The 27,720-nt window shown below is 45.9% G+C and overlaps 1 protein-coding gene and 1 long non-coding RNA gene across 2 annotated transcripts in view; one reads left to right on the forward strand and one right to left on the reverse strand.

The window, feature by feature from the left end:
* Positions 1 to 8,573: 8,573 nt before the first annotated feature.
* Positions 8,574 to 20,421, forward strand: LOC148110242 (uncharacterized). Its single transcript, XR_015724203.1, has 3 exons — positions 8,574 to 8,663; positions 15,422 to 15,570; positions 19,822 to 20,421. It is a non-coding gene; the product is annotated as an uncharacterized LOC148110242 (long non-coding RNA).
* SIDT1 (SID1 transmembrane family member 1) overlaps positions 8,643 to 27,720 on the reverse strand; it is a 90,907-nt gene continuing 71,829 nt past the window's right edge. The window contains exons 15-25 of the mRNA XM_045785163.2: positions 26,724 to 26,797; positions 25,614 to 25,737; positions 25,287 to 25,404; positions 22,820 to 22,956; positions 22,085 to 22,193; positions 18,118 to 18,194; positions 15,315 to 15,361; positions 12,334 to 12,439; positions 12,131 to 12,241; positions 11,082 to 11,195; positions 8,643 to 9,414 (exon numbers count right to left, since the gene is read on the reverse strand). Of these exons, the coding sequence (XP_045641119.2) occupies positions 9,352 to 9,414; positions 11,082 to 11,195; positions 12,131 to 12,241; positions 12,334 to 12,439; positions 15,315 to 15,361; positions 18,118 to 18,194; positions 22,085 to 22,193; positions 22,820 to 22,956; positions 25,287 to 25,404; positions 25,614 to 25,737; positions 26,724 to 26,797 (1,080 nt within the window). The 3' untranslated portion in view covers positions 8,643 to 9,351. The remainder of the gene's footprint in view (positions 9,415 to 11,081; positions 11,196 to 12,130; positions 12,242 to 12,333; positions 12,440 to 15,314; positions 15,362 to 18,117; positions 18,195 to 22,084; positions 22,194 to 22,819; positions 22,957 to 25,286; positions 25,405 to 25,613; positions 25,738 to 26,723; positions 26,798 to 27,720) is intronic.

The raw sequence follows: 27,720 nt of genomic DNA on the forward strand, positions 1-27,720 counted from the left end.
CCTTGATTAAGCAATACAGATTAATAATTTCGTTAAGTCCTGGCTCTTGGGTAGAATTCCTTTGAATACTCTTTTTAAGCATTGCATTTATATTTAGTGTTCTGTGAGCACACGGAAAGCAAACATCATGCACGTTTGTTGCAAACCAAAGTATGGTGGTGGTTGTAGGAAAAAGCACTAGTGTTTGGGTTATGGGGTAAAATCGTGGCTTTCTTCATGGAATACTAGTTTTAGCTCAAAGAATTCCTGAAGTCTATGGTTATTCAGACTTGGATATTTGGCAGACATTTTCTCAAAAATGAATGAAATGAGCTCATCACTACATCCAGTACTGTGAGCTTGGAAGTTTTCCATTAAGACCTTTTTGATGAGATCAGTGATGGTATCAGTGAATAGTATATATACGTGTATATATACATATATATATATATATTTAATAATTATAGAGTTAAATATGCAAATGTTTGGAAGATTTGTACAATTCAGTGAACCGAGATTTTCCAAACAACCAAAGCATGCCGTTAAAAGATCCATTCAAATTGCAAGCTAGACCAATGGATTTTAATGTTACAAAACAAGAAAAGTTCACCGATGATAGTTTCAAATTCCACATTGCAACTAATCTTTGGGAAACTACCATTCGTTGGTCTTTGGTAGAGTATGAAAGGGGAATATCTGCAATGATCTGGAATGGCTGCTCCCTTTTCCAACTACATATTTCTGTAAGGTTAGATTTTCTTCATGTACTTCAAACAAAACACATACTGCAGCAGAGTGAAGACAGAAATTGATATGAGAATCCAACTATCTTCTGGGAAGTTAGACATTAAATAGATTTCAAAATGTAGAACACTGGCACTCTTCTCACAATTATTTCTTTTTTGGAAGATACAGTTATTTTTCATAACATGTTTTTTGTGTTATGTAATGAGCTTATTATTATCTTCGAATGACTTAATATTTGTAAAATTTCCATTTTTATTTCTTACGTGGTAAATATTGATGGCTATAACTCATAAGCAAAACCTCTTTGGTGTCCTCAATAATCTTTGGGAGTGTACATAGGTCCTGAGACCACAGAATTTGAGAACAAATGTTCTAGAAGAAACCACAGGAAATATGGCCTGGTCATACCCATAAAAAAATTGTTAGATGAGACTTCATTAAAAGTGAGAATTTCTCTTCAGCAAATCACATACTGGCAAAGATTATATATATCAAAAAGAAAAAGACTCATAAACTGATTTTCAAAATCGGCAAAGAACTTGAAAGAATCATTCACACAAATGGCCAAAAAGTTTATGAAAATGTGCTCAATGTCAGTAGTCATCAGAGAAATGCAAAATAAAATACAATGAGATATCATTACTCTGTCACACAGAAGAACTAAAATTGAAAGAGTTGACAAATGCAAGTGTTGACAGACATATGGAATAATTGGAGCTCTCATATGGGGGCAATGAGGGTATATATTGGTATAACCACCTTGGAAAATTGTTGGCAGGATCCTTTAAAGATTTACCAGGGGCACCTGGCTGGCCCAGCTGGTAGAGAGTTCAACTCTTGATCTCAGGGTGGTGAGTTTGAGCCCCATGTTGGGTGTAGAGATTACTAAAAATAATAGTAACAATAATAATAATAATAAATAAACTTAAGGAAAAACAACAACAACAACTAAAGACTTACCTACCCTTTGACTCAGCAATTCCATAGTGCACTCTGTATATATAGCCTGGAAGAAACGTTTGTATAAGTTCACAAAAGACATGTATACGAATGTTCACAGAAGCTTTTTCCACAGTAAACAAAAACTTTGTGCAAATGACCCAGAGATCCATCAATAGCAGAATAGGTAAATGTCATATATTCACAAAAAGAAGGTGTTGATACACATGGCTGAATCTCACAGACATTATATTCAATGAAAGAAGCCAGACGAAGAGGAGCATATACTGCATAATTCCACGTATACGAAGTCCAAGAACAGGCTAAATTCGTCTATACAGAGAAAAGCCAGAAGAGTGGCTATCTCTGGGGCGGGGATTTAACTTGGATCAGGCAAAAGGATGTGGGAAACGTTTTCTATCTCGGGGTGGGTGCTGGTTATGTTGGTGCATATGTGTGGGTATGTGTGCACATATATGTGTTATGTAATACAGTTTATATATGTCTAAATAAAAACTTTAAGAAAAAACGATCTACGGAAGTCTGAACTGATGTTGGTTTTCTCTTGGTCAAGTTCTTGAATCAGTAAAATCTAAAGCTGTTTTACTGTCGTTCTTTAGAAAAAGAAAAGGCAATGGCAGTATTTTGTATCCAGCTCCTGTTACCTGGCTGTGTGACTTTGGGCAGGTGGTATAACGTCTCTGCATCTTAATTTGTTGGAACGTTATCTATCTACCCTACAGCGTTCACATGAGGGACAAATGAGGTTTGATATTTGTAAGTGTCTTCACACAGTTGCAAAGGAATATTTGAATGTAAAGTGGCAATTATTTTCCAGGACCTTCCTCACTTCTATTTCCCCTACCCAGGATGCTGAAATGCAGGAACACTAGAATACAGTTTGTTGGCCAATGTCACCAGCCCTTTTATCCTCTTTTTCTTTCTGTGAGAAATTGGGGAGGAAATGCTAATTTGCTGCCTACGTAAGGTCAGAAGTCTGGTAGGTTGGTTCCCTGGTATCAATGTGCCACTGGTGTTCCCATGATCCGGTAAGCTACAGATTTTAGGGAAGATAATGAAAATCCAGCCTTTAACTAAGTTTGGGCTGGGCAGGTCTGGTTTTGTTTTTGTACATTGTCTTAATCATATTCAGATCTGTGGTTTGGAAAGAGGCTGAAGCCAAATTTTAATGGTGGAGAACTTACCGCTTCAGGGAAGTTTTCTGGGAAATCATGATTCAGTTAGGTTAAACCCCTTTTTTTCTTTTTAATGCTCCTGAGTGGCAAATGTGCAAATTCATGTTAAATTTAAATACTATATATATAAAAGTCCAACGGACAGCTTAGGATAAGAGAAGAAAATTGGTTAGTATATCAGTGCTTCGAACCATGTCATGTTCTTTTTTGGTCTTGTTTTAGGACTCATTTAAAAACATTTACTGCTATTATCATTGTACTTCCAGTGGAGAATTCCGATTCCCCGTTCAATGCAGGCTGGTTCCTCTGCCTCAGATTGGTGAGATGAAACCACTCCCTCTAGGAGGGGAGACCTGGGCCCCGTCCCGACGTCAGAAGATGGGGAAGCCCCAGACAGGAGTGGTGGATTCCGCCTGATCTATTGGACCAGCATTGATTAGTCTAAGGCAGCTTTGGGGGACGTTTTGTCTCGACAGTTTTTTGAGTCTGTGAATGTTTTTTAGGAAATAGAAACCGTCTACCTTCCTGTGCTTTCGCTCCGTTGTTAATTTTGTTTCTGATCTAGCAGGCTTCCCGGGGAGACCTGACACCTTATGCTGCATGTATTCTAATTTAAAATGGATCTTTGGGCCTGTAGCCCTTTGCCAAGTACAATCATTGAATTTATAAAATGGACGTTGGTTTTTAACGTTACAATCTCAGAGACTGAAGCAATAGTCCTCCTGTGAATCCAGCTGTTCCGGTTTAAGAGAGCCAAAGTGATCCAAAGCTGTGGTTTTATCGGCTGGCTCTCCTAAAGCACGGTAGGTTTCATTGTTATTCGGGTTTATATAACAGACACACATCTTCTGAATTTTGCTGACACCTACTCTTTTGGTTCATGTGTTCAATAGTTACATGATTCTAGGCTCTGTGGTTTGCACATACAGATACCTGCATACATGAGAATTGAGTCTTAAAACACAATCCATCTCCCCCCTTTCTCTGGTCTCTTTACCTAAGCTACCCATTTCGGACTGTGAATCCAGGTTTCTGCACCATTCACTTCATCTAGTCAGCAGTGACTTGAGTGTCAGTTTCTCATCTGGCGAACATAGTAACAGTGCCTACTTCGTGGGGGGCGGGGGTTCAGGATTAAAGACGGTGATGTGTATAAAACCCTTGACAGGATACCCGATGACCCATGTTGGCTGTTTTAACGATCGGTCCTACCGATGCTAGTGTTCTAGGGTTAGAGGCGGGAAGACAGTCGTTTCCAACAGCGAGACCCCACTAAAAGGGCAGAGGGAAAAGCATAGTCTCCTGCTTGTCCTCCAGCAGGGACGGGCTGTTGCAGTTCCTCAGAATTGGGGAGCTGGAGCAGTTTTTGCTTCCTCGAGGATGGTTTGAGAGCATCCCACTCCAACTCTCTCTCTGGATCTCTGTTCTCCGCTAAGATCGAAATTGGGACTTTCATTTTCCTTATGAAAAGCTGGAGGCGGTCAGTGCAAAAGCAGGACAAATGTTATGTTGTATCTGCAGCAAGTTTAGGGCTTCGCCTCTGGGGATAGAAGTTGCTGATCCTTATTTGGACTTTTTTCTGCTTTGCATCTAATGCTAAGATTCTCAGAAGGCCACTCTCTTGTTGGAGCCCTGAGCCCACTTACAATTAACAAATTATGAGGATGGGCTTCATGTCCGTCTTCCCTTTGGACACAGATTTTGTGATGGAAGAGACTGTGGGTTTTGCCCATGGCTGCGTCCAGCTCCTCATGGAGCTGGCCTACGTACTTCTTGACTGACTCTTAGCCAAAGCCGCAGTGTGGATTCTATGTCAGTGGACAGAGAAGGAGTGGGGAAGGAGAGGTTAACAGAGAAGTGGATCCCCTGAAAAGTAGGTTACTTCATCAGGTGTCCCATGTTGAGTCAACCTCAGGTCTGAATTTGTCCTCTTCCCCGAAGGGGTCTGCCTAAGACTGGGTACTGAGCCTTCTGAAAGGCTCAGATAGGCAACATAATAAAAATGATAAAATGCAAATCAACTTTTTTCTGTGATGGCAATGTTATAGAGAGCTTTCGAGTTATTTTGGATAACTCGATAGTCATTTAAAAATGACTTAGAGCCCTAATTCATGAAGAATGTGGGGAGATAGGACAGAGGAGGGACCCAGGAGCGAGCCATAGTGTACTTGGGTGTCAGACTTCTCTTGTCCTGACTTGAAAATCTTTCATTGTTTGACTCTCTTATTTTCTAAATCAAAACTATAATGCAGAACAAGAGATGAAACACCTAGACTTTATTTAGCCCTTGACTGAGATACGATACGACTGCAAGGCTATTCTATGTTAAAATATGGTGGTTAATTCTTTTTCATCTCCAGCAAAATGGGTAAATCTGAGATGACAAAAACTTTAAGGTAATGAAAAGGACGTAGGCTAGAGCCAAGGAATTTTCTAAAATTTGAAGTTCAGGGAAAATGATGAAATCTACTCTAGGGCTATTTAGGAAGAGGATAGAGTCCATTTCCCTGAGATGGGGAGAACAACGGGTAATTCTATGTGAACAGTGGTAACCACTTGGTCTTCTTTGTGTTTCAATAAGAACAGCAAGACCACACTCACAGGAAAACTGTAAAAAGTCCGCCCTTGGAGTTCACAGAGTAGGGGTCTCCTCATAGAGGAGTCCCGTCCAAGCAAAACTATTACTACGGCCCTTTTAGAGACTCATGGTGAAGGCTGATCTGTGAGTCCTGCGAAGCTCCTTTGAATGAATGTGGGCTAAGGCCTAAGGTGTAGCAGGCCCTCGACCTCATGGACAATGGTGCTTTAATATTGAGGGGACAGTAAAACCTAGTCACACAATATATCCTGTCTCCTCCAAACAGCGTGAAAAACCACCACAAAAAACCTACCATAAACTGGGCAGAATCATGCCAAACAAGGCTTTTACATTGCCTCAGGCCGAGGCAGAGCGTATCTTTACTCATAATGCTTTTCCTCAGTTTCACCAGCGGTATTAGTCACTTCAAAACCTGGGTGAGCTTCCCCCTGCTTTTTTCTGGGACCAGTTCCGTCTCCCACAAGCCCATCTTCCTGCGGGCTGAACATCCAGGCTTTCCCCAGAGAGCACTTGGTGACCGGCCTGGGAGGGTGGGGGGAACATTCGCACAGGGCATTCCCTGAGCCACAGGAGTAACAGCTACTCAAGAAAGGACAGAATCCGGGTTTTCTTGGAGATTCCCGGAGCAGAGCTGGCAGTAATGAGGTGTGACACACAGAGCCAGATTTTCCACTTCGCTGTAGCTGTGGTAGTGATTTTTCATCTGGGTCGGAGTAAGAGTATTAAGGGCCAGAGGCAGTGACGTGCAGCAATGAAGGGCAAGGGGCCCCAGGACTGGGAGGTTGGATCACTCTGGACAGTATCTCTGAAGGTGAAGGGGCCCCCAAGCCCTCAGGGCCTCCTGGAACTGAGGACAGGAAACGGAACACCGGTTTCGATGGAGAGCCCTGGGAGGAGACAGAGGGCCGGCCTGGTGGAGAGCCTGCCATCCTGAGGGGTTCACGAGGGCCGGGGTGCGTGACACCCTCCTCTGCCCCCGCCCTACCCTCGGGGCTCTGCACATCTCCACTTCTGTGTCCCTCACGTAGCAGACGTGTTAGGAGAGGATCAGAGAGTTTTATCGACTTGCCCCAGGTCACATAGTGAGCATGTGAACATATCTGGTCTACAGTCAGACTCCAGAATCTTTCTCAGACGCCACCATTCCTTCTATGAATAATGTTTATCTTTGTTTCTCCCTTTCTCCCAAGCTTTACAAAGAGACAGTATCTCCCAGAATGAGAAATATTTGGATTCTGTTGGACTCGCTGACACATGCATCTGGTGACCCCATGGAACATTCTGGTGGCTGCCCGGAGCTATCAAGGAAGCAGCTGCCACTTTCTCTGCCCGGGGAGCTGGCTGGGTGAGCTCCTTCAGTCACGGAAAGTCCCTTCCCCAGATAGACTCTGGTTTTCCACGGGCTTCTCCTGCTGCTAAAATAAAACCGGGCTAATCCCTCAACCACGCAACGTCAACAGGTGGGCTTGCTCTCCAGCATTCGTCGGAGGCGTGACGCGGTCATTTTTTTATGTGCACGGCTTTGCTCCTCTGGCCGCCACACCTCTGTCCTGATCCTGCTGACCTGCTCTGGTTACTTCTCCGCCTGCCCTGCCAAAAGCGTCTTCACAGCGGCTGTTTTCTCCGGTTACCCTCCTGCCGAACTTGGCTTTCAGAGTTACCTTTGCTTCTCTTTGAAGAGCAATGTCCATGGGCGCAGGCGCCAGCTGCACGGGCATTGCACTACCGGTGGACAGGGGGCCATTCGGCCGTGAAAGCTCCGGGTGCCCCTCATGGCCCCCCCCCCCCCACTCCTATCAACCCCACGATGCAGTCAGATGTCTTTCTCATGTCCTCCGGCCGCGATGTGGGCGATGGAGAAAGAATTAGCAGCGAGTACGTTTAGAATTGATAGCTCCAAGAGCAGGCTTGGTCTGGGTGTGTAGTCCCGCTGCGGAGAGGAGAGCTGGCCGTGTGAGTTTACAGCACAGTACAGACACGACGGGAACACAGTCAAGAACTCGGCAGCCCCACCTGTTTCAGAGCCCCCGCCCCATTCCCACGGACGCATTTCCCAAACAAGCGACTGCACGGGTAATGCATCTCACAATTTATTCACGTTGGACCACAGGGCCACTCGAACAGACTTTACCCACATTGCCTTAGTGCATCTTTTTTTTTTTTTTTGAAACCAGTGCATTAAAATAAAACAATTAGATCAAATATGCCATAGTTAAACAGATTTGACATTTGTTTTAGATGTTAGACTAACAACACCATTTAATAGGTGGCCTTCATGGGGCCCATGGAAGCCAACAGGTTTTAAGGAATAAAGAATAGCAGGAAACCAAATATGAATTTGGGGGCATTTTAGAAAAACAAATCACAAAAAGTGTCATTAAAAGCATCATTGTGTTTTTAAACCTTTCAAACTTCCAAAATGTGATTTTGAACATTATGCAAATATTTTAGAGACAGAATAATATTTTAAAAAATATTATCCATTTCTCAAATGATCGGGAAAGCAGAGGTGACAGGTGACTTCAGTTTCACAGGCAAATATATATGGGGTACACATTCGTATGTCTCTTTTCTGATTGCCTCTCACTCCAGGTAATGAGGGTGCTTGGTCCACTTGGGGCTCGTCAGGAGCAGAATTGCCAGACGGTGTGAGAGAAGTGGGACGCTGAGCTTTGCAACACCTTACTGGGGAGAGAATGAGAACCAGGTGCAACCAAAAGACAATCCTCAGTTGGCTTGCTCTTCACAGCTCAGGAGGATGAGTAAAATGTATTCACCCTGAGAGTTACTTCTGGAGAACTTCAGGGAGAAAATCTGGAGCCCCTGATCTGCATAAAGGGAAGGTAGGGGGCTTGGTTGGTGGTGGAGGACCCCCAGTGCTGTGCCCCTGGTTAGAGAATTCTTTATTCCCCACAGGTGGTATGGGCACAGAATTGAGCCGTCTGAATTGGAGGCAGGAGGAAGCAATTTTGCCTTTGCTGCATTTGCCCCAGGAGCCCATGTCCTTAGAGTGAGGTCTGTTTGCTTGATGCTGATGCCACCAGTCTCTCGGCCCTGTCGGTTGTTGCTCTCCTGCTGCTAGAAGAGTTTTCCTGTTTCCCCTTCTGCCTTGCAGCTGGTGGGGTAACAAGGCCTTCCCAAGAAAGAGGAGCCTGAGTTGTGGGGTCGACACTCAGCGGTGAGATGAAGACACTAAGAAGTAGGTAAGCACCCAAGCCTTGGTCCCAGAGACAGCCACCTGTGAGGATAAGTGTGTGACAAAGCCCAACCCAGAGCCCTTCTAATGGGGCCAGGAACCTGGGGGACACTACAGCATCCCTTCCAAGGAGGTGACTAGCTGGTCCTACTAAAATATCTATCCCAGTTGGGTAGGGGGGTTGGGTTCAGATCGCCGGGCCTCGGGGACAGAGCTGGTGCCCTGGGGTGTCTGGAGCAGCAGGTTGTGGAGGTGCAGAGGGGACCACACCTGTGGTGTCTGGGCAGGAGACCAGAGCTGCTGGCCTCTCTGGGCCTGGAGGCAGCTGGACAAAGAGTGCAGCGTCGCTCTGCCCTTGCTGGCAAATCTCGGGGGAGGCTGGGAGGGGTCCCGAGACAGTGAGTTGACTTTGATGCAGCTTTTGTCCACATCTAGCTCAAGGCTGCAAACAGGGGATGGGAGTCTCCTGACTCTTCAGGGTTGCCTCTGGCTGTACCGTGGCTTCCCCTCTGCCTCCCTTCTTGCAGGCTTGAGTGTCCCTCCAGCCCCTCTCCTTCCTGTGGGAACGCACGCAGAGTTGACTTGACAGAGGGGGAGTGGAGCGTTTGGCAGTGGTGACTTTGCCGCAGTCCCTGTATTTTCACGAAACAGCACCAAGATCGACTGCTCCCTCCCCCTCTCTTAAAGCTGGAGGCTCAGAAGACAGGGATCTGGTCTCTCCGGACCACATCCAGGTCATCATCCAGGGTTAACAAAACCTGGAGCGAGAGAGGCAGAGAGGTGAAGGGGATGCACAGTCACAGCCACGGTAAACCCCTACTTTCTCTCCGAGGTTCACGCAGGCTGAGGAGACAGCGCCCTTCCTTGCCTTTCTGTCCCCTACGGCTTTCTGCAACGCAGCGCTCTCTACCGGCAATTACTAGGATTACATGGTGTATTTATTAATTCATTCAAGTGTTTATCAAGGGTCTATGATGTGCTATTCTAAATGCCAGACATATAGTTTGGAACACAAGAGACAAAACTCCCTACCCTTCTGGCCCTTACATTTGAGAGACAGCTTCAGACATGAAGCAAACCCGTGAGTGCAGGATAGCACGCTAGTGAGGTGTGCTAAGTGCAGTGTACTAGGTAATAATATGTAGCAAAAACAGTAACGAAAACTAAACTATGGAGGAAACGCAGGAAGTATGGGGTGGGGAAAGGTAAAAAAGCGCTGACAGGGTGGCCAGAGAAGTCATCACTTAGAAGGGGGCATTGGGCTGAAGATCTAGAGGAAAGGAAGTCTTGTTGCATAGACTGTTGCTACACAAGAAATGCACACGCCTCCGCCATTTTTAGTTCCCTCTGCCACCACTCTCTTCACGTGGGAACTTTCACTCCACTTTTGTTGTCTTTGTCTCTCTAATGAAAATGTTTATCAGAAACAAAAGTCGCGAGGAGCGAGGTTCAGGCAGATTGTTGAACTTCCCCAGCTGGCCACGAGGGGGCAGCCCCGCTCCACTCTCGAGTTTGTGCGGCGGCAGCGCGCGCACCCCGGGCAGTGCTGGGAGCACAGGTCCCGCCGCGTTGTTACTTGCCTGTAGAATCCGTGTCCAGGCACCAAGCACTTTTAATTTGTAAAAGTCTCTAAATGAGGATGAAAGGATGCCAGGAGTGATCATCCAAGGTTGTTAGGCTACGCATAGCTTCTGGAAAGGTATTTGGGCCACAAGAAATGGAAGGATTATAGGCGAGATCTGGGGCTGACTGGTGAGAAGCAGCAGAGGCCTGGCTACTCTCCTGAGCTCTCTAGGAATTTGTAAAATATTTGTAAGAGATTCAGTGAGACTGGAAGAGGAGGAGGAATGTGAGGGTAGCACAAGAAGGAATCATGTAATGTTACCCAAATGTGAGTGAGTGCCAAGTGATTCCTGGCGCGATTCAGGGCACGTGAGTTCTAACAACCAATTCAGGCCAGACGTTGTGCCATTTCAGAAAAAATCATTTTGTCACTCTGTCTTAAAATATTGGAGAGTAAAAGGAAAACGAAAAAGATCTAACTGAAGGATACAACATAAGAAATAAAATAATCTGTATATTGAATTACAATGAGGAATTGGAAAGGGAAGTTGGAGAGAAACACAAAAGGGTAACAGGGGAAAAGACAAAGTATGGGATGTGAAGAAAGAAGAAATTCACAAAAAGGTGCTAATAGGGGCTTGTGGGTGGCTCAGTCAGTTAAGTGGCTGCCTTTGGGTCAGGTCATGACCCCAGGGTGCCGATGGAGTCCTGCATCAGGCTCCCTGCTCAGCGCGGTCTGCTTTTCCCTCTGCCTGCGGCTCTCCCCCCAACCCCCTCATTCTCTCTCTCTTTCTTTCTCTCAAATAAATGAATAGTCTTTTTTAAAAAGTATATTTCTTAAAAAAAAAAAGTATAAACTCACCAAGAATGAGAAAAACAGGGCAGTGGCAGAGAGGAAGTGCCAGATGTCATGGTCGTCAAAGAAATCCAGCAGGATACACTCCCGGTTCTTTTCCCGGGATTCAGCTGGGGTGCCCTGGAGGAAGGTGAGGCAGGACGTGGGTGAGCATTCCCGCAGCTCAACCGTGCAGAGGGCCGGACATCCAGAAAGCTGCAAAAAGGCTACTAGATGCCTGGCTCAGAATGAGCTTCCAGGAAGACATGAGAACGCACAAAAACCTGTGCACAATGTTCACGGGGGCAGCGTTTGTAAGAGCCAAGGAGTGGAAACAACCCAAACATCCATCAGCTGATGATAGAGGAGAAGGGCGGGTTCCGCACAGGGGAGTGTTACTCGGCAATAAACAGGGATGGACAGGGCTACATGCCGCCACACGGGTGAATGCCTACGCCAGACTCAAAGGGCACCCGTTGTGTGATCTGTGGATGAGAAATGTCCACAACAAGCAGAGCTCTAGAGACAGAAGACAGATTAACGGTTGCCTATGGCTAAGGCGTGAGGGAGAAAGGCGGAGCGCCAGCCAGCGGGCACAGGCTTGTTTCTGGGTGATGAAAATGTTCTAAAATTGGTTACAGTGCTGGAGAGCGGAGGCTTCTCTGGGACCGGATGTAGCCCTGATTTTCCAGGCCTCGGCTTTCCGCTCCCTGCGCGGAGTTATAAACCCCGGTAGCTGGGTATCTGTATGGACGCGGATTGTGAGAAGAACACATCCTCATCAAGGTTTCTGCACGTGTTAAACAGCCTTGGGCGGGGGGTGGGGGGGGACGTAAGAAGACCCGTCATGAAGATCAATTCTGCCACGTGGAGAGAGCCCGCACGCTGACCAGGCGCTGCCCTGAGCCTGAGGACGGCATGCCATTTATGCGTGGGTAGGACACTCCACCCGTTCTAGAGAAAGCTTTCATTTCGAAGACAGACAGCCACAAGCACGTGGACAGAGGGAGGCAGGAAGGTCCAAAAGGCGAGATGGAGGGAGAACAATTTCTTTGCAAAGAAAACCGCTCTCTTACCTCCCAGCTGCTGAGATTCTGGAAGAAAAAGTACAGCGAGGCGGCCCACATCCCAGCGGTGGCCACGATGCAGAAGAGCGGGATCGGGAGGAGCTTCTCGGAGCTGCGGAGCTGTGGGTGGGAAGCGGATGCCCGGCGCTGCGGGTCCTGCGTGGGCAGGTCCCCGGGGCTGCGGGCGGGGGGCCCCCCAGAGCCACGCTTACCTTCATGATGATGTAAAAGGCCAGATAGAGCAGCAGGTTGCAGATGAAGATGCCCAGCATGTAGGACGCGAAGTCCCGGGGCCGGTAGAGGAGTCCAAAGAGCGCGCTGAGCGTGGGGAGGAATGACTTTGTGGGCATAAAGGTGGGTTTGTAACATTCTTGGCTTTTTCACTCCCCCCTTCATTTTGGCGAGGAGGGGAATTAAAGTTTTAACCTAAGCAAATTACCACACCTCCTTCAGACCTTGCATTTTTGATGATTGTAAGTTTCCCCTAAGTGGATGTACCACAGTCATCTTTCCTCCTGGTGCCTTGCGGCTTTTCCTTATTCTGAACAACACAGCAATGGATAAAGGAATACCTTCAGACAGCGTGCTGTTCTTTTCTTTTCTTTTCTTTCTTTCTTTCTTTCTTTCTTTCTTTCTTTCTTTCTTTCTTTCGGCATTTAAGATTAATTCATGAGACTAGATTACTAGAAGTAGAATTATCTCAAAAATGGGCTCGACACATCAAATTTTTGCTAGCCGTCTATGGTTTTTAAATTAACACTGAAGTTTATTTTGGTTGGGGTTTAGTATTAGCATTTAGCATGTTCCAAATTTCTATTCAGTTATAATAAAACTCTTTATTATATAACCCTTTCCATGTCCTTGGTTTGAAAAGCTTGTTTTTAATGAATATAGACACACACACACACACACAGTTGGATTTCTATCCTCTCCATGCTGCTTCGCTAATTTGTTTCTGATTTCGAATTTTGGGTCACTGTGTTATTACTTTAGAGTATGTTAGATTATCTGGTTAGGCTAGGTTGCACTACCCAACATGGGAACTACATGTGGCCGTTTTAATTTAAATTAATTAAATAAAATTGAAAATTCAGTTCCTCAGTCACACTAGCCACATTTCAAATGTTCAGTAACCATATTTGGCTATTAGCTACTGTATGGGACAATGCCATGTAGAACATTGATATCATTCCAGAAAGTCCTATTGGATAAAACTGGACTAGTCACTATACTCCTCTGCCCTTCCTTCCTTCCATTAATCTTCTTTTGCAGAGACCTTTGGAAATTTTGTGCTAAGTAGGCAAATAATTTCAGAGTAAAATCCTATTAATTCCAATTTTAAGTCGAAATTTATGCATTAACTTGAGAATGAATATCTTTGCAACAGTTAATTCCCAGCCAGGGCACGACATCTCTCTTTGTTCAGTTAAGTTTTCCTTTATGTCTCCTAATAAGGTAATTAAATTTTCTGCAGAAAGAGTCCTCCTGTCTCTCAAAGTTTATTCCTAGTATTTGAAGTGTAAAGCTGTTATTAATGAACTTTTTGTTCACCTTGTATTCCAACCAACTTTGTTCTATATAATACAGGAAATTTCCTCCCAGAATTTGAATTCTTCAATATACCAAAATCTCTTGTTTTCATCTTTCACTTGGATTCATCCATTATTAGCATTTGCCACATTTGGTTTATCTCTCTCTCTCTCTCTCTCATTCTGTGTGTGTTTACATATATATATATATATATATATATATATATATATATATATATATACACACACACATACATCTCTCTCTATATATGTACACACACACACACCATTCTTCCTCATGATAGTATGAGTGTTATTCCTTTTAAAATAACATTCAAGGTTCATATAAGTCACTCCATGTCTTCTAATGTCCACGAGAAACAGGATGGCGGAACAAAGAGGAAGGTAACCCCCTACCAGGCTCTCATAGTGTTGGTGTGTCATCACACCTCATTCATCCCTGCGGGCCTTGGTGCCCAAAGAGCTCCTGTGTAAGAAAAGAGAGGCTTTCACCTAGTCTTGCAAGCAGTTCATGCGTTTGGTTTTGGTCACATGAGAGGCAGGGACAAGCCAGGTGATTGTGAGCTCTGGAGACATGGTTATCGGTTGCTCTTTATCAAGCAGTTGGTCCCTTTCCTCCTTCCAGCACCCAGCACCCTGTCTTACAGTCATCAGGACTGTGGGGTCTGCCCACAAAGAGTGGTCAGGAAGAGCACCAAGGTGAGCACTGCCAAGAATCACCCAAGTCGATGTATCCCTATGAAAGGAGGGGTCCTTCACAGGAAGCAATCCCTGGGTGGCAACATTATGGGAAGATTTTTCCAGAAGCCTATGCCCCAAATAAGATTTGAACTCTTATGATCAGATTTTGGCTTCCCCTGAAGGTGTGCCTCTTCTTCCATTCCTTTCATGTCTTAAAGGGGGGCAGGGATAGGGAGTTATCTTTCTATCAGAGGTCACGGACCTTGATAGCACATCAGCTAAGAGCCACGAATAAAAGCAATTGAACTCACTGATTTTTTTGAGGGATTAATAAAATACCTCACTTATTCACATTTTAAAATTGAGAACAGGTTGTATAAAATAGTTACAGATAGCAAAATATATGTCTGTTGTACTGTTCTATTTTGAAGCCATTTGAAGAAAAAAGGCCAAGATGATAATGAAGGGAAAGAGGAAGAAGAAGGATGTTGGTGTGGTAGGAAGATTGAGACCTATAGGGAAAGAAATAGATAGGAAAGAGACTTGTACACACACACACATAGTAAGAAAGGGAGATGTCTGCAGGGTAGCGTTTATGGAGAGTTCTACAAGAATTTAAAACTATGCTTCATTTGTACATCTACTGGCATAATCTCCATCATCTACCTACGTAGTCTATCGACATAGATAACAAATTTGATGTTGGTCTTGCTGAGCAAATGAACTCAATGCATCAGTGCGTTGAACTCAACGCTTTACGAGGCCACTGGTGGTACACAAGGCTTCCTAGTGCATTCTTTGCAGGAGGAAAAATATCTTTCTTTCAAGTCCCTAGGGCAAGTGTAGTCCTACACTCACCTTAGTTTCAGATTTCTTTATAAAAATAACAGCCAAGGAAAGCGAAACCACAGTGTTACAGACATCAACAAAGAGAAAAGACGTGTCTTTCTAAGACTACTTACAAGGACCAGTTAACCAGATTCCCCACGACGAGCAGCACCATTCTGTCCTGGTAAGAAAACATCAAATGAGAGGCTGCACACATTGCTTTTCTTTTAACCTACCACAGGGGAAGCATCGATTACGGGAAAACAATTGCCCAGTGGAAGAGTTTCCACGGTTCTCAGGGAGCTGCCCCGGCAGTCGGGCCCTAATCCCCTAGAGAACAAACAGCACGGCCCGGGACTGAACAGATGTGACTTCGTTAAAGAAGATGTGGTGAGTAAAGCCCGACTCTTACTGTTTCCCCCCAGTGTTTGGGGTAGCTGGGCACCTGCGGCCCACTCCTCGGTGAGCAGGTTGGCCGTGTGTGCAGCTGACTCAGTAGTTAAAACCGTTCTGCTCCTGCTGTCCCCTGCATAGTATTACTTCGTGGGCCACGAGAAAGCTCTTGGGACTCACCTGGGAGGCTCTGGTTTCCTACCCAGGCTCCAAGGAGGCCCTGCAGCTTCCAGGCTCCTGGTCTCTAAACACACAGCCTCAACACTAGAGATATTGGTAGTGGGGAAAATAGGAAAGGTCCATCTCAAAGGAAAATGGCTCTGATAGAGATTAAGTCACAGTCTGGTCCTGTACCTTTGCCTAAAACTTAAAACTTTAAGGTGGTATCTGGTTATACTTAAATTTGCATGGCCTCGTCGACTGTTTAAAAGTGGTGATTCTCTTAGTGGGTGATCCATCTGGTTTGGAGGAAGTATCTTCATTTAAAAAAAATGAATTCATCTATCAGAAAGACTGAAACATGGACCCCACCAAATGTAGCGAGGATGTGGAGCAACGAGAACTCTCATTCACTGCTGGTGGGAGTGCAAAATGGTACAGCCACTCTGGAAGATGATTTGACAGTTTCTTCGAAAACTAAATATATTTTTGCCTTATGATCCAGAAACTGCCCTCCTGGGTATTTATCCAAAGGAGTTTAAAACATAAGCCCACACAAAAACCTGCACACGAATTTATTTTTTAAGTAGGTTCCAAGCCCAGTGCAGAGCCCAACGTGGGGCTCAAACTCATGACCCTGAGATCAAGACCTGAGCTGAGATCAAGAGTCAGATGCTCAACCAACTGAGCCACCCAGGCGCCCCTGCACACACATTTTTATACCAGCCTCACTTGTAATTGCCAAATTACGAATTGTCCTTCGGCAGGTGAATGGATAAACAAAACGCAGTAATGCACCCAGACCACGGAGTAGTATTCAGTGCTAAAAAGTAATGAGCCACCCAGCCACGAAAAGACACGGAAACACCTTAAATGCCTATTATTAAGTGAAAGAAGCTAATCTGAAAAGGCTAAATTCTATATTATTCCAGTTATATGACGTTCTGGCAAAGGCAAGACTATGGAGACAGTAAAAGGATCAGTAGTTGCCAGGCATGGGGGGGGGAGCCTGAGGGGGGAGGAAGAACAGGGGGAGCACAGAAGATTTTTAGGGCAGGGAAACTACTTGGTATGATTTTAAAATGGTGAATCTTGTTGTTACGAATTTGTCAAAGCTCAAAGAATGTACAACGGCCAGAGTGAACTGCAAACTAGGACTTGGAATAATGCTGATGTGTCCGTGTAGCCACATGGGCTGTAACTAATGTACAGCTCTGCTTGGGGGTGTTGAGAGTGGGGGAGGCTGTGCATGGGTGGGGGAAGGGATTGATGGGAAATCTCTGTGTCTTCTGCTCAATTTTTTTGTGAACCTAATAAGTGGCTCTAAAAAAATAGTCTATTAGGGGAAAAAAAGACAGCCTGCATCAGTTAATGTAAGCAAGCAAACAAACAAAACATTAATTGCTCTTCCTGGCTCACAGCTCAAGTACGCTTAACTCTCAAAATACTCCCAGGTCCTACTGGATTTTTCAGTTCTCATGTGAATAAAACCATTCAGCCCCAATCCCCTCAATTTTTAGTGCCTATAGCTCCTGCCCAAGCTCTAGAGGGCCGAAACACTCTCTTACTCCTTTACGTAAACAGCTTTAGATCGAAAACTAGTAGCAGGTACTTAGTGAACTCCTGTGCGCCAGGCCCAAACAGCATCACCAGTTGTGGTCACAGCAGTCTATAAAGGGTGGGGCCGTGGCTCACGGGACCTATGTGGCCTTCCTAAGGTCGCTGGCCAGCGAGCCAAGATAGAGTTGGGACCAGGGCCCCAACCCCTCTGCTCCGTGTATTGATGTATAATATACCGAAAACAGTGATGTTGAATTTTTAGGACTTGTGTTTCAACCACTAAGTAATAACCACAGTTTTGAAAAAATATTCTTGCCCCCTGCAAAAATCAAATGATGTATAAAAATCAAAAATGTATAATGTGGAAAGTGTAAGTTCTTACTGAAAGCGACTGGAGTGACAGGTGCCCCGTTTGCTTGAGACAGGCCTGGTTTGTGCCTGCTATCCCGGTACAATTACTGAGTGGGTGCCCCTCTCCTTTCCCCAAGTGAAATAATCATACCCCTTGGGATGATTTTATACACCAACACCCTGCCTCGATCCTTGATTCTTCCCCACGGCAACTGTCACCGTTGAGTAGTTTTCTATGCATACACATATGTTTTCTTTATACACCAGCACCATTTCATGTATAAAAATAGACCCAGCCCAGCTTGGTTTTCATGAGCGAGAAGAGTAACATGCTCCTTCCCCCTAACTGGACCTCAGCCACCCGGGGCCATCTGGCTCTCTGATTCAGGGAACCCGAGCGTCCGCCCCGCGCTGCCCCCTCCCGCTCGCCGGCTCCCTGCGAGAAGGCCAAGGCACACGGGAGCGCGCACGTACCATGTACAGCGGCCGGCTGCACTGCTGGACGAAGTCCGTGTAGAACACCGTCGCGACCCGTCGGAAAATCCCCAAGTCTGCCGATGACACAACCGCATGGTAAGGCCGAGTCAGAGGTCATACCAAATACTCCCATAGGGCCCAAGCGTTGAGGGCCAAGATGATGTCGGCTTCACCTTACGCTTTGCACGGCTAATAGGTCAGCAATACATGTTGCCCTTAAAACACGGTGCTGTCCCGTGAGGCAACGAGAGGCAAGCGTCACCCCGCAGAAAGACAAGTGCGGTGGGCACAGTAACTGCGCTCCCCAGTAGTCTGGGTGCCTGGCCAGCCCTGCCGCGGCCTGCTCTGCTAAGAGTCCCTTTGTAGTTTACTCCAGGGCTGTTTCCTTCAGAGCAGAGACCTCTCTCTAGAGGGTGGGGAATCCTAGCTTGCAAAAATTCTCATCTGTATTTCTCCATGTGGTTTTAAGTGAGTAAGAACTGAACCCGAGGGTACTGAAGTCTACGAAGCATGTTCAGAAGGTCTAAACTTGTACTGAAGCCGGAATCCAGGGGATGTACGTTAAGATGGTGAGAAAAAGATAGGAAAGAATTTTTAAATACAATCCTTCAAAAGCGTAGGATGACACACAGCAAGTGTGTGTGTTACGATTGTTGTATGAACAGAGTCAGGGTCACAAGTGGAGCTGTCTTTCTGTGAACTGTCTACCCTGCAGACACCACGGGAAGGCTGGGGTCTGCTCAAAGCAAGCATTTCCGTGAGGGTGGACCCCAGCTCTGTTGTGAATGCTGTTCCTTTTCATGTTTACCCCTGGGGTCAATGTAACCAGACTTCAGGAGACCGGATATACTGAGGGATGGAGGAAGGAGGGGTGGGTCCGTGCCATAGCCCAGAAGAGGCTCGGGGCAGGCTGGGTTGGAGTAAATCCCTGCCTCTGAGGCCCTCTCTGCTCCCCTCCCCACACTGATCCTGCCCCATCTGGAAGGGGCGTTCAGGGAGCAGAGCTGTCAGGACAGCCCGGCGGGTTGCTTTGTTAAGAAAACCACCGAGAACCCTGGGAAGGGTGGCTGAACGTTACCTGTATCAGACACATCTGAATCAGTGGGAAGCAGAGAAGAAATGAGAAAAGAAAATGATATAAGAAGGTAGCCAAACAGGTAAACTACTGGTCATTTTATTTTTCTCTCAAAACGATGACTTTCATTGTATTTTCCAATTTAAAAAAGTAACGTTTGCTCATCATAGAGAACACAGAATCTTTCTGCCTGGCTCAAACATTCCCAAGTCTACTATTCCTCAAAGAGGGAAGCGGACGTCTGTCTCTCCCCATCTCCTTTGGGTACCACTTGCAGTGTGCAATCCGTCCTCTCTCATGAGCAATGCCTGACGTCGCTTTCTCAGGCTCTGGTAGCACAGTCGTGACCTGGGCAAGTAGCTCTACGGTTTCTGCCCTCCTTATGAAATGCTCTGCCCCATCGCTGCTGCCTTTCCTGTGTCCACGTTCATTTTCAGGTGTGGCCTGAGGGCCACAGAGAAGGGTGTATGTCATTCTAGAAAGCAGAGGCAGCTTAAAAAATGGGCAGAGAGTCTGGGAATTCAGAGTTGACTTGACTGAGCCACTGTCCACTAACCCAACTTCCTGTCTTTGGACTAAATTTAGTTGTGACCATCGTCACCACAGAATAGCACATTTTCCTTTAGATGCTGGTAAATCTGTGACCACTTGAGGAAGACTCCCTGGGTAGAGAAATTGAACATACTCAGTGATGTTATACACTGGCTGTCCTCCATTTACCTTGGCCACACCTCTGTCCTGCACCGTGTCCCCAGGAGGCTGACTGCAGGACCCTCTAAGTGGATTTGCTCCCACTCCATGGATTTGGACAATGGGAAACCCCAGCAGGGGACTGGAGGGGCTCAGGAAGGAGAGTGAGCTAACAGTATTTTCCACCTGGTGCCCTCCCTGTGACGTTGCCTCAGACTGCCTCATGTCTGTCATCTAAAGGTCACTGCTCCTTTTAGAGTGGCTTCCTCATTCCACGTTTTGGTAAGCACTCCCTCCCTGTCCTTTTTGGGCTTTCCTGCTTCTGACTCCAGGTTGCCAGTCTACCCCATTCATTCTCCTCTACACCGACCTTGTCTTATAAATGGTCCCTTTGTGATTAAATCCCCCATCTTTGTATGTGACATCTTTTTCCTGTTGAGACCGTCTAGACTATTACATGGTCATAATATAAGACATTACATTTCTCCTTTTTAAGAAGGTAAACTAATACAGTATGGCAAAATTGTATGGGGCAAAAGTGGTATAAATATATTAAAATCTCCTTTATATATTACTCATGGTCACTACCGTCTCATGTATCTGTATTCAAGTTTATTTTTCTAACTCTGGGAGAACCTGGGAGCAACCGTGCTTCAAATTATTTTCCTTTTCAAAGTTGACTTTGTATGACTTCCCTCACCTTTGAGTCTGGAGGTTGGGGCATGACCAGAGTCCCAAACCAAATGCTCTGCACGTCCAGTTAGTGATGCTTCCACTGGGCAACTTGAAGGTACATTGGCTATGTCAAAGCCAAGGGCAAATCTGACTGTGCCCATGGGGAAAATTAAATTGTCAAGATTGTTTTATTCAGCTTTCTAATCTTAAAGCTACTTGTTTATGTAGAATCACTCTTAGACCTGGCCATATTTTAAAGGCCCTCGCTCCCCAGTGAGTGAGGGGTCTGCCGGGCGAGGGAACTATTCCCCCTTCTGGGCCACATTCTGAATTCCCAGACCCCAGAATTCCCTGCCCAGATGGACTTGAGTCCGCTCACAGAGCCTGTGTAACTCCCTTCCTCCGTCGACCTTCCCGAGGGCAGACAGCGCTGCTAGAGTGGGCACCTCTCGGGGCAAGGAGTGGCCAACTGGATGTTGGGCGAGAATGTCCATGTACATATCTGTGAGACCCCTTATGATGCAGGACAGACCCAGAGAGGAAAGAAAAGACAGGTAGGGCCTGGGGACCAGCTCTCATAATCAGCTATGTTCTGGAGTGTTCTTGAGTAACTGACAATTTTAAATTTGGACCTGGACCTTCTCAGTTGTGAAGAAGGCATATTATATTTATCAGTTCATTGGCCGGCCTTCCTTCCTTCCTTTCTTCTTTCCATGTATTTAATAGATTTTTTTAGTCTGCTTTACAACTTCAAAATTTTTACACATATGTTATGTGGACTTTTATTTACAATCTTGCTTTGGGCTCTGCAAATATTAGGGATGGGCCTATGTTTATATGTAAATATTTTTCTTGAAATATACAAAAGAATATTTAAGAATATTTTAAGTCTGACTTCCTGGCCCTTAAAAGGACTGGGGAAATGTAATGCTCTACAATGGCTCAAATCTGTTCCCGCATGTAGTGACTGACGGCAGCATATCAGAAGCTGATTTCCACGGAGCCGTCAGTGCTCTAATGTGATATGTTTACATTATTGGGGGGAGTTCAGCAGGGGTCCTGCCTGTTAAGAATGGTAAGTCTCAAAACATTCGATCCAGTCCCAGAATTTGAAAACAATATATAATTATGTAATATATAATTCTTTGTAACCATTTAGCCTACTCGGGGAAACGCTCCTTTTAAATGCTACAGACTGAAAACGATTCCTGTATGTGGAATGGGTGGCGTGATGACATCATTCCTGAAACACACTTTCAGCGTTCCGTGAGTTATAAAGCCCTGGGACTTGGGGCTGGAAGTCGGCCTCAGCCTGGGGTACGGCGAGCCCAGTTCTCGGTTGAAACGAGAACTAGTGGCAAGAGCTCATTGTGATCCTACACAGGAGAGGAAGTTATTAAACACACAGAATTCAGAGCACATGTTCCTGATGACCAGCAACGCTTCTGTTTAGGGTGAGCAAAGACAATGCTTTCTTGGGGTACGCTCATCAGTGTGTTCAGTGTAGAGTAACAGGTGACTCACCTATCTTGAAACGACCCATGTAGTAGATCTGGGTGCTCAGGGCCAGGGACGCCAGGATATGGATCGCAGAGAAGATGACCCAGAACCACAGGTCATTTTTTCCAAACACCTAGGAGTAAAGATGGAAGTTACCTTCCTCTGTGATGTTCCCCACAGAACTCATGAAAATCATTGTCTCTCACGTATGCATACGGAGTCAAAACCCCAGCTGTGCATGCATTGCGGTGTCCCCCCACTTCTGTGAGCTCACAGGGATCTTACTGCACCAGAACGAATGGCTACCTGGCCAAATACAAGGGGAGAGGGAAGACACCGGGGAGGCACCGAACAGCCACAGAGAAGGGGCAACAGGTGTAGGGCTGGGGGCTAATGTTCCTCAAGTAACTGCACAGGACCCACATGTGTCCCTGCACATTCCGCTCCGTCTGTCTCCAATCAGCTTGCAGCCTCTGCGCCAGTCTCTCCTGAGTCCGGTTCCAGCTTTACAGCGCAACTCTGCAGGGCTGGCCTTACAGGTGCCTCGTACCATATAAGAGCTAACTAGCTCTTAATTAAGTCCATAAAATCCCATGAATTAACCCACGATGGCCGCCTATCAGGAACCAAGGACTGTGATTCATTCAAACCTGTTCCCCTGAGGTCCAGCAAACAAACAACGGAACCCCCCCGCCCCCCCACCCCTGAGGGCGCGCGCTTGGAAAGCGGGGCTGAAGGCCATGGGGGGGGGGGACGCACCACTCCGAGGACGGTGAGCGTGATGACCGCCGCGAAGGAGGCGTAGGCCGCGTAGGCGCTGGCATTGATGTCCGGGTGGCGCTTCTGGTAGAGCTTCAGCATGCAGAGCCCCGCGATCATGTACATGAAGGAGGTGTCTGAGGGCACACGGGACGAGCCGGACAATCAGCATCCGACAGGCGACAGGCAGTTCCTCGGGGGCTTGGGAACCCCTTGCCTTCAGGCCCCGGAGTATTTGCGCTCTTAGGCGGTGGAGACCTCCGACCCGACAGCCTCCGGGCCTCCGCGGGCACGTTCTCTAGCCGGACCCCACACACTCGGCTTCTAACCCCGCCCAGGCTGCTCCGGTTCGCGGAAGCCTGGTATCTGAGGACATGATAAATAACTGACTGTCCCCACGTGCAGGGGAATTTGCGTGTAAATGCTGGTGGTCGGCAGCTATAACAGGGGTCCATGCTGGTGACAGTTAGGGGGCTGGGACAAGAAAAAGAATCCTAGGTGGGCGTCGACGGTCCTTATCAGCGCCCTGAAATGGATCTCCATTGATTGCCGCTCATAGATAGCTTTACAGTCGAGGAATGGTAAACAGTTAGAAATTAAACGTGGCGTCCCGTATTACTCGAGAATGTAGCAAAACAGTTAAATGTTGGACAATGACACATTCATGATGATGGAGGGGAATGCGAACTCTCAGGCAGCTAGTGGGAGTAGGAATTCATACCCTGTAGAAACTGGGAAGTTGTTGGCAAAATGGAGGATGCATAAACCAGGTGACTCCAAAATTCTCCGTCTAGGTGTCCCAGGGAACCTCTCTCACGTGTGCACAAAGAGGACTGTGTAAGGGTGTTCGCTGCAGCGCTGTCTGCAATCGCAGCACATCGGCAACACCCGGCCGGTGTTCCGTAGAGGAACTGATAAACGCAGTGCACATGTTTTTATTACAGAAGACGACAGTCCTTAAAAAGGAATGAACTGGATGTGCTTGATTCAATATTGCAAAATTTTGAAAACATATTGTTGGATGAAAAAGAGTTGCAGAATGTGGTGTGATAAGTAAATATTAATTTACTACAAACGTAGTAAAATAAAAACAAACTGGACTGATAAATATTAGCCATAGCTGTTGCCTCTGGGGAAGGAGGGAGGGGAATAAGTTTGGAAAGCAATTCAAAGAACCTCAAATTTATCACAGCGTTTTATTTCTTAAAAGGTAGATTGAAAGCAAATATTTTAAAATGTTGGCATTTGTTCTGAGTGGTGGCTGACACTGTTCTCTGTAGTTTTTTCTATTAAAAATGTTTCTAATTAAAAAAAATTAAATGTGACGGAGAATTTCTGTGGTGTTCTGGGCTTATAGACAGAGGTTAGAACACAGACATAAACATGACTATTTTTAAAATTCATATCCTTGAGTGTGGGGGTCACTATTAATCGCCTACTATTAAAATCAGCTCTTCCCCTCCTCCCTCTTGACGGCACATCAGTACTAACTCAAATATTTTAGGCCCATATTCGATTCAGAAATGCATGCCTTTCCTATTTGTTTCAGCAAAGCTAACTCCAACCCCTGGTTCCACGGATGGGTCTCATTGGTCTAAAGGTAATCCCCCTCCTTTGCCACCATGATTGGTGTACCAACCTATGCTTGAGCTAACTAGCAACTAGGGAATAATTCTGGAATGGGCTCATGACTATTTAAACTACTGAGGTGTGGAAGAACATTATCTGGAGGTTTTTGGCAAAGAAGTTTCCTCGCTCTTAAGTGAAAGCTCCTGGAAACCAGCCTCCTGCATCCACCAAACATCATGAAGTAGAGAACGGAAGCCAGGACCGGCTGTAGCTATTTTTGCCATGATGAATTTCCTAAAAAGCCTGAGGATAAAATGAGCCTACAGGCCGAGCCCAACCCAAGGGGTCGCAGAGAATTGGAGCCAGAGCCACCTGATGAGTCAATGCCAAACCTTTCCCACCTTTGGAATTTCAGAAGTTGAGCTGATATTTGTCCTTACTATTTAATCCAGTTGGATTGGGCTTTCTATTATTTTTAACCCAAAGCAGTCTAAGTTAGGCTGGATTATACTGAGGGAACTTTCCAGATGTCTGTTGGTGGATTCTATCTGCCCGGCTGCCTAATGCTTAGCCCATTGTCCACCTGCAGATCTAACCATGGGATCATCATTCAATGTTCAGATCTAACCATGGGATCATCATTCAATGTTCAGATCTAACCACGGGATCATCAATCAATGTTCAGATCTAACCATGGGATCATCATTCAATGTTCTAGTCTGGATGGTGGTCAGAGAGAAAAGATGGTACGACATGTGGAAACCATGCCCTGTGAGAAGGTGCCCTCAAATCACTTTAGCTCACATAAAATATCATTTAATTCTTGCATGCATTTGGGGATTGTCCCAGGACAAGACTCCTAACTCAAATCTATGTGGTTGATGGAAATTCTAATTACCGAATTGGAAGTTGGAGTAATTAGGGCAGACGTGGTAACAAGCACTGAGCACTCCTTCCATCATCAGTGCGATGCCCATTGCATAGAAAACACCAAAGTGTTTAGGAATCCCATACTCCTGAAAGACAAGAAAGCGTGGTCAGTGGAAAGACAGCAATTGGTGATACAGCCATGCAATCTGGAAACCCAAGCTTCTGGCCTCCTCTTATTCTTTTCACGGAATCCATCACCACACCATCCAGCCAGATATCCCTCCCCTTTGCAGATACTGTTTGGAACCATGACCCTTCCTAACTCCCACATCTGATTTACTCCCCCTCTCTTCACCATGGCAAAGATGTCCTTGGCTTCCAGGGCTCTGCAATGGAGAATGTCCCGGCGCAAGACTATCAGCAGGAAGAGAAAGCCCAGGAGCACGTGGCCCAGGTTACTGAGAATGTTGTTGAAGGCACTAAGGGATGAGAGGGAAACCGTGAGAGAGTCCAGGCCATCCAAGAGATTTGGAGAATGAATGAATGAATGAATGAATGAATGAGTACTCTCAACATTCCATATTTTCTGCCCAGTCTTAGCATCAGATTTCATGACTGGCAAATTATCAGAGATCATCTTTAACCTTACCCTTTTATTTTAGGCCTGGCCTGTAATAATGTGCCTGTTTCTGCTCTGGGATGCCTGATCGGCTTCCCTAACACCCACCCAATCCTCTCTGATCCTGATGGCACTGGCATGGAATGAATCCTGGAAAACAGCTGCTCCAAGGATGGGCAGCTTGGCCAAGAGTTCCAGCTACACTGTGAGAGGGAATTCTCATAGACGGACCCATGCTATGTGTGTCAATATTCAGCTCTGTAACTGTGAAGGGTCAGCTGGTCATAGCCAGCTGCTTTATTTCAGGAAACTGAGGCTAGTTTAGTTCTGTAACAAGAAGCCTGGCTCCCAACTGCCAGGTGAATGCTCTTTCCACTTCACCATGTTCTGGTCGGTAGAGCATGGCCTCGGAGGCAGCAGGCCTGGGTTCGAGTCTTGATGTCACTAACGGTTGAGGGACCTCCCACGAGTCCTTACCTTTCTAAGCCTTAGCATCTTCATCTGAAAATGGGAATAATGATAATCCTATCCGTTTTAGGGGGCTGTTCAATGAATTAATATGGGAGCAGCTCCTGCAAACGGATGCCTGTCATCACAGCTAGGACCTGATCTTTTCAAAAACATCCCCACCCTCTTCTCAGCTGGTTATTCTTAGGAATTTCTCCAGAGGCCCCTAAACAGGAATGAGAGGAGCACGTCTGGTCTCAAAACTTCTAGATTTCATCCCTCTTCACCTTGACTGGGGTGGTTTTCCATGATTGTTTTTAGTATTTTTAAAAACTGACATCATATCACTCAGAAAGGAATCTCTAAATGCCTCACGGGCAACCAGAGGACAGGGCTCACCTCAGGACGCCCAGAGGGTGAGCACAGAGGAAGTTGTAGTAGCAGATGTCCTGATTGCCAGTGACATTCGCCACCTGCAAAATCAAGAGGAGATGCAGCGTTTCTCCATCTGCTAGCCCAGCCTGAAATCACAGAAGGCAGGCACTGCTCACAGCGGTTTACCATATAACCAGTGTCCCTTCTCAGCAGGGGATGGGCCATCATCTGCCACATTCACACAGCACAGGCTTATTAGGACTGTCATGATATGTTCTATTTTCTAGATTCATGTCGGGAGGGTACAGAGCTGTCCCATTCTGTGCGTGGAAGTGATAACCACAGGGCAGGTAGACATGAGGAAGTATGTGTTCACTTTTCCATATTTATCACGATCTCTACCATTAAGAACCTTCCCAGACCATACACAGCTCTGTCTTCTGACAGGGCCCTGAGGTATTCAGAGAATCTTGACATTATAAGCAGTGGTGCCCAAACCTCATAACAGTCCTTGTCCTCATTGCATAGTAAGTATGGAACTGGCTAAATATTATTAGACCATTGGCTTTCAAACTTGGCTGTACATTAGAATCGCTGGGGATTTCATCAATACCGATGCCTGCTTTGACTCTCAGAGACTCGGATCTAATTTGGTTTGGGTACGGCCTGCACGCAGGGATTTAAAAGCTCCCCAGGTGATTTGATTAGAAATCAAATTAGAAACACGGTCAGCCTCATCCTTTATATGTAGGCCTTCTGTGTGTAATAAATGCTAGAGACGGTCATTATGTGATCTGGACCCTAAGGTTCTATGAAGGAATATTGGGGATTCTCAAGCTGCTTTAATTATTATCTTTGTTTATTTGTTTTTACTTTATTTTAGTTCTTATTTTATATATTTTTAAAATTCGAATATCTTATTAGTTTTGCAAAGCTGTGTTTAGTTTTATAAAAAACATTTACCCTCAACGAGAGGGCACAGGCTAAATTAGACAGCAGGTTTCTTTGTTTTGGCCTGGAA

This window comes from Ursus americanus, chromosome 4, assembly GCF_024610735.1.
Source record: "Ursus americanus isolate L20-20 chromosome 4, mUrsAme1.1.p, whole genome shotgun sequence".
NCBI lineage: Eukaryota > Metazoa > Chordata > Mammalia > Carnivora > Ursidae > Ursus > Ursus americanus.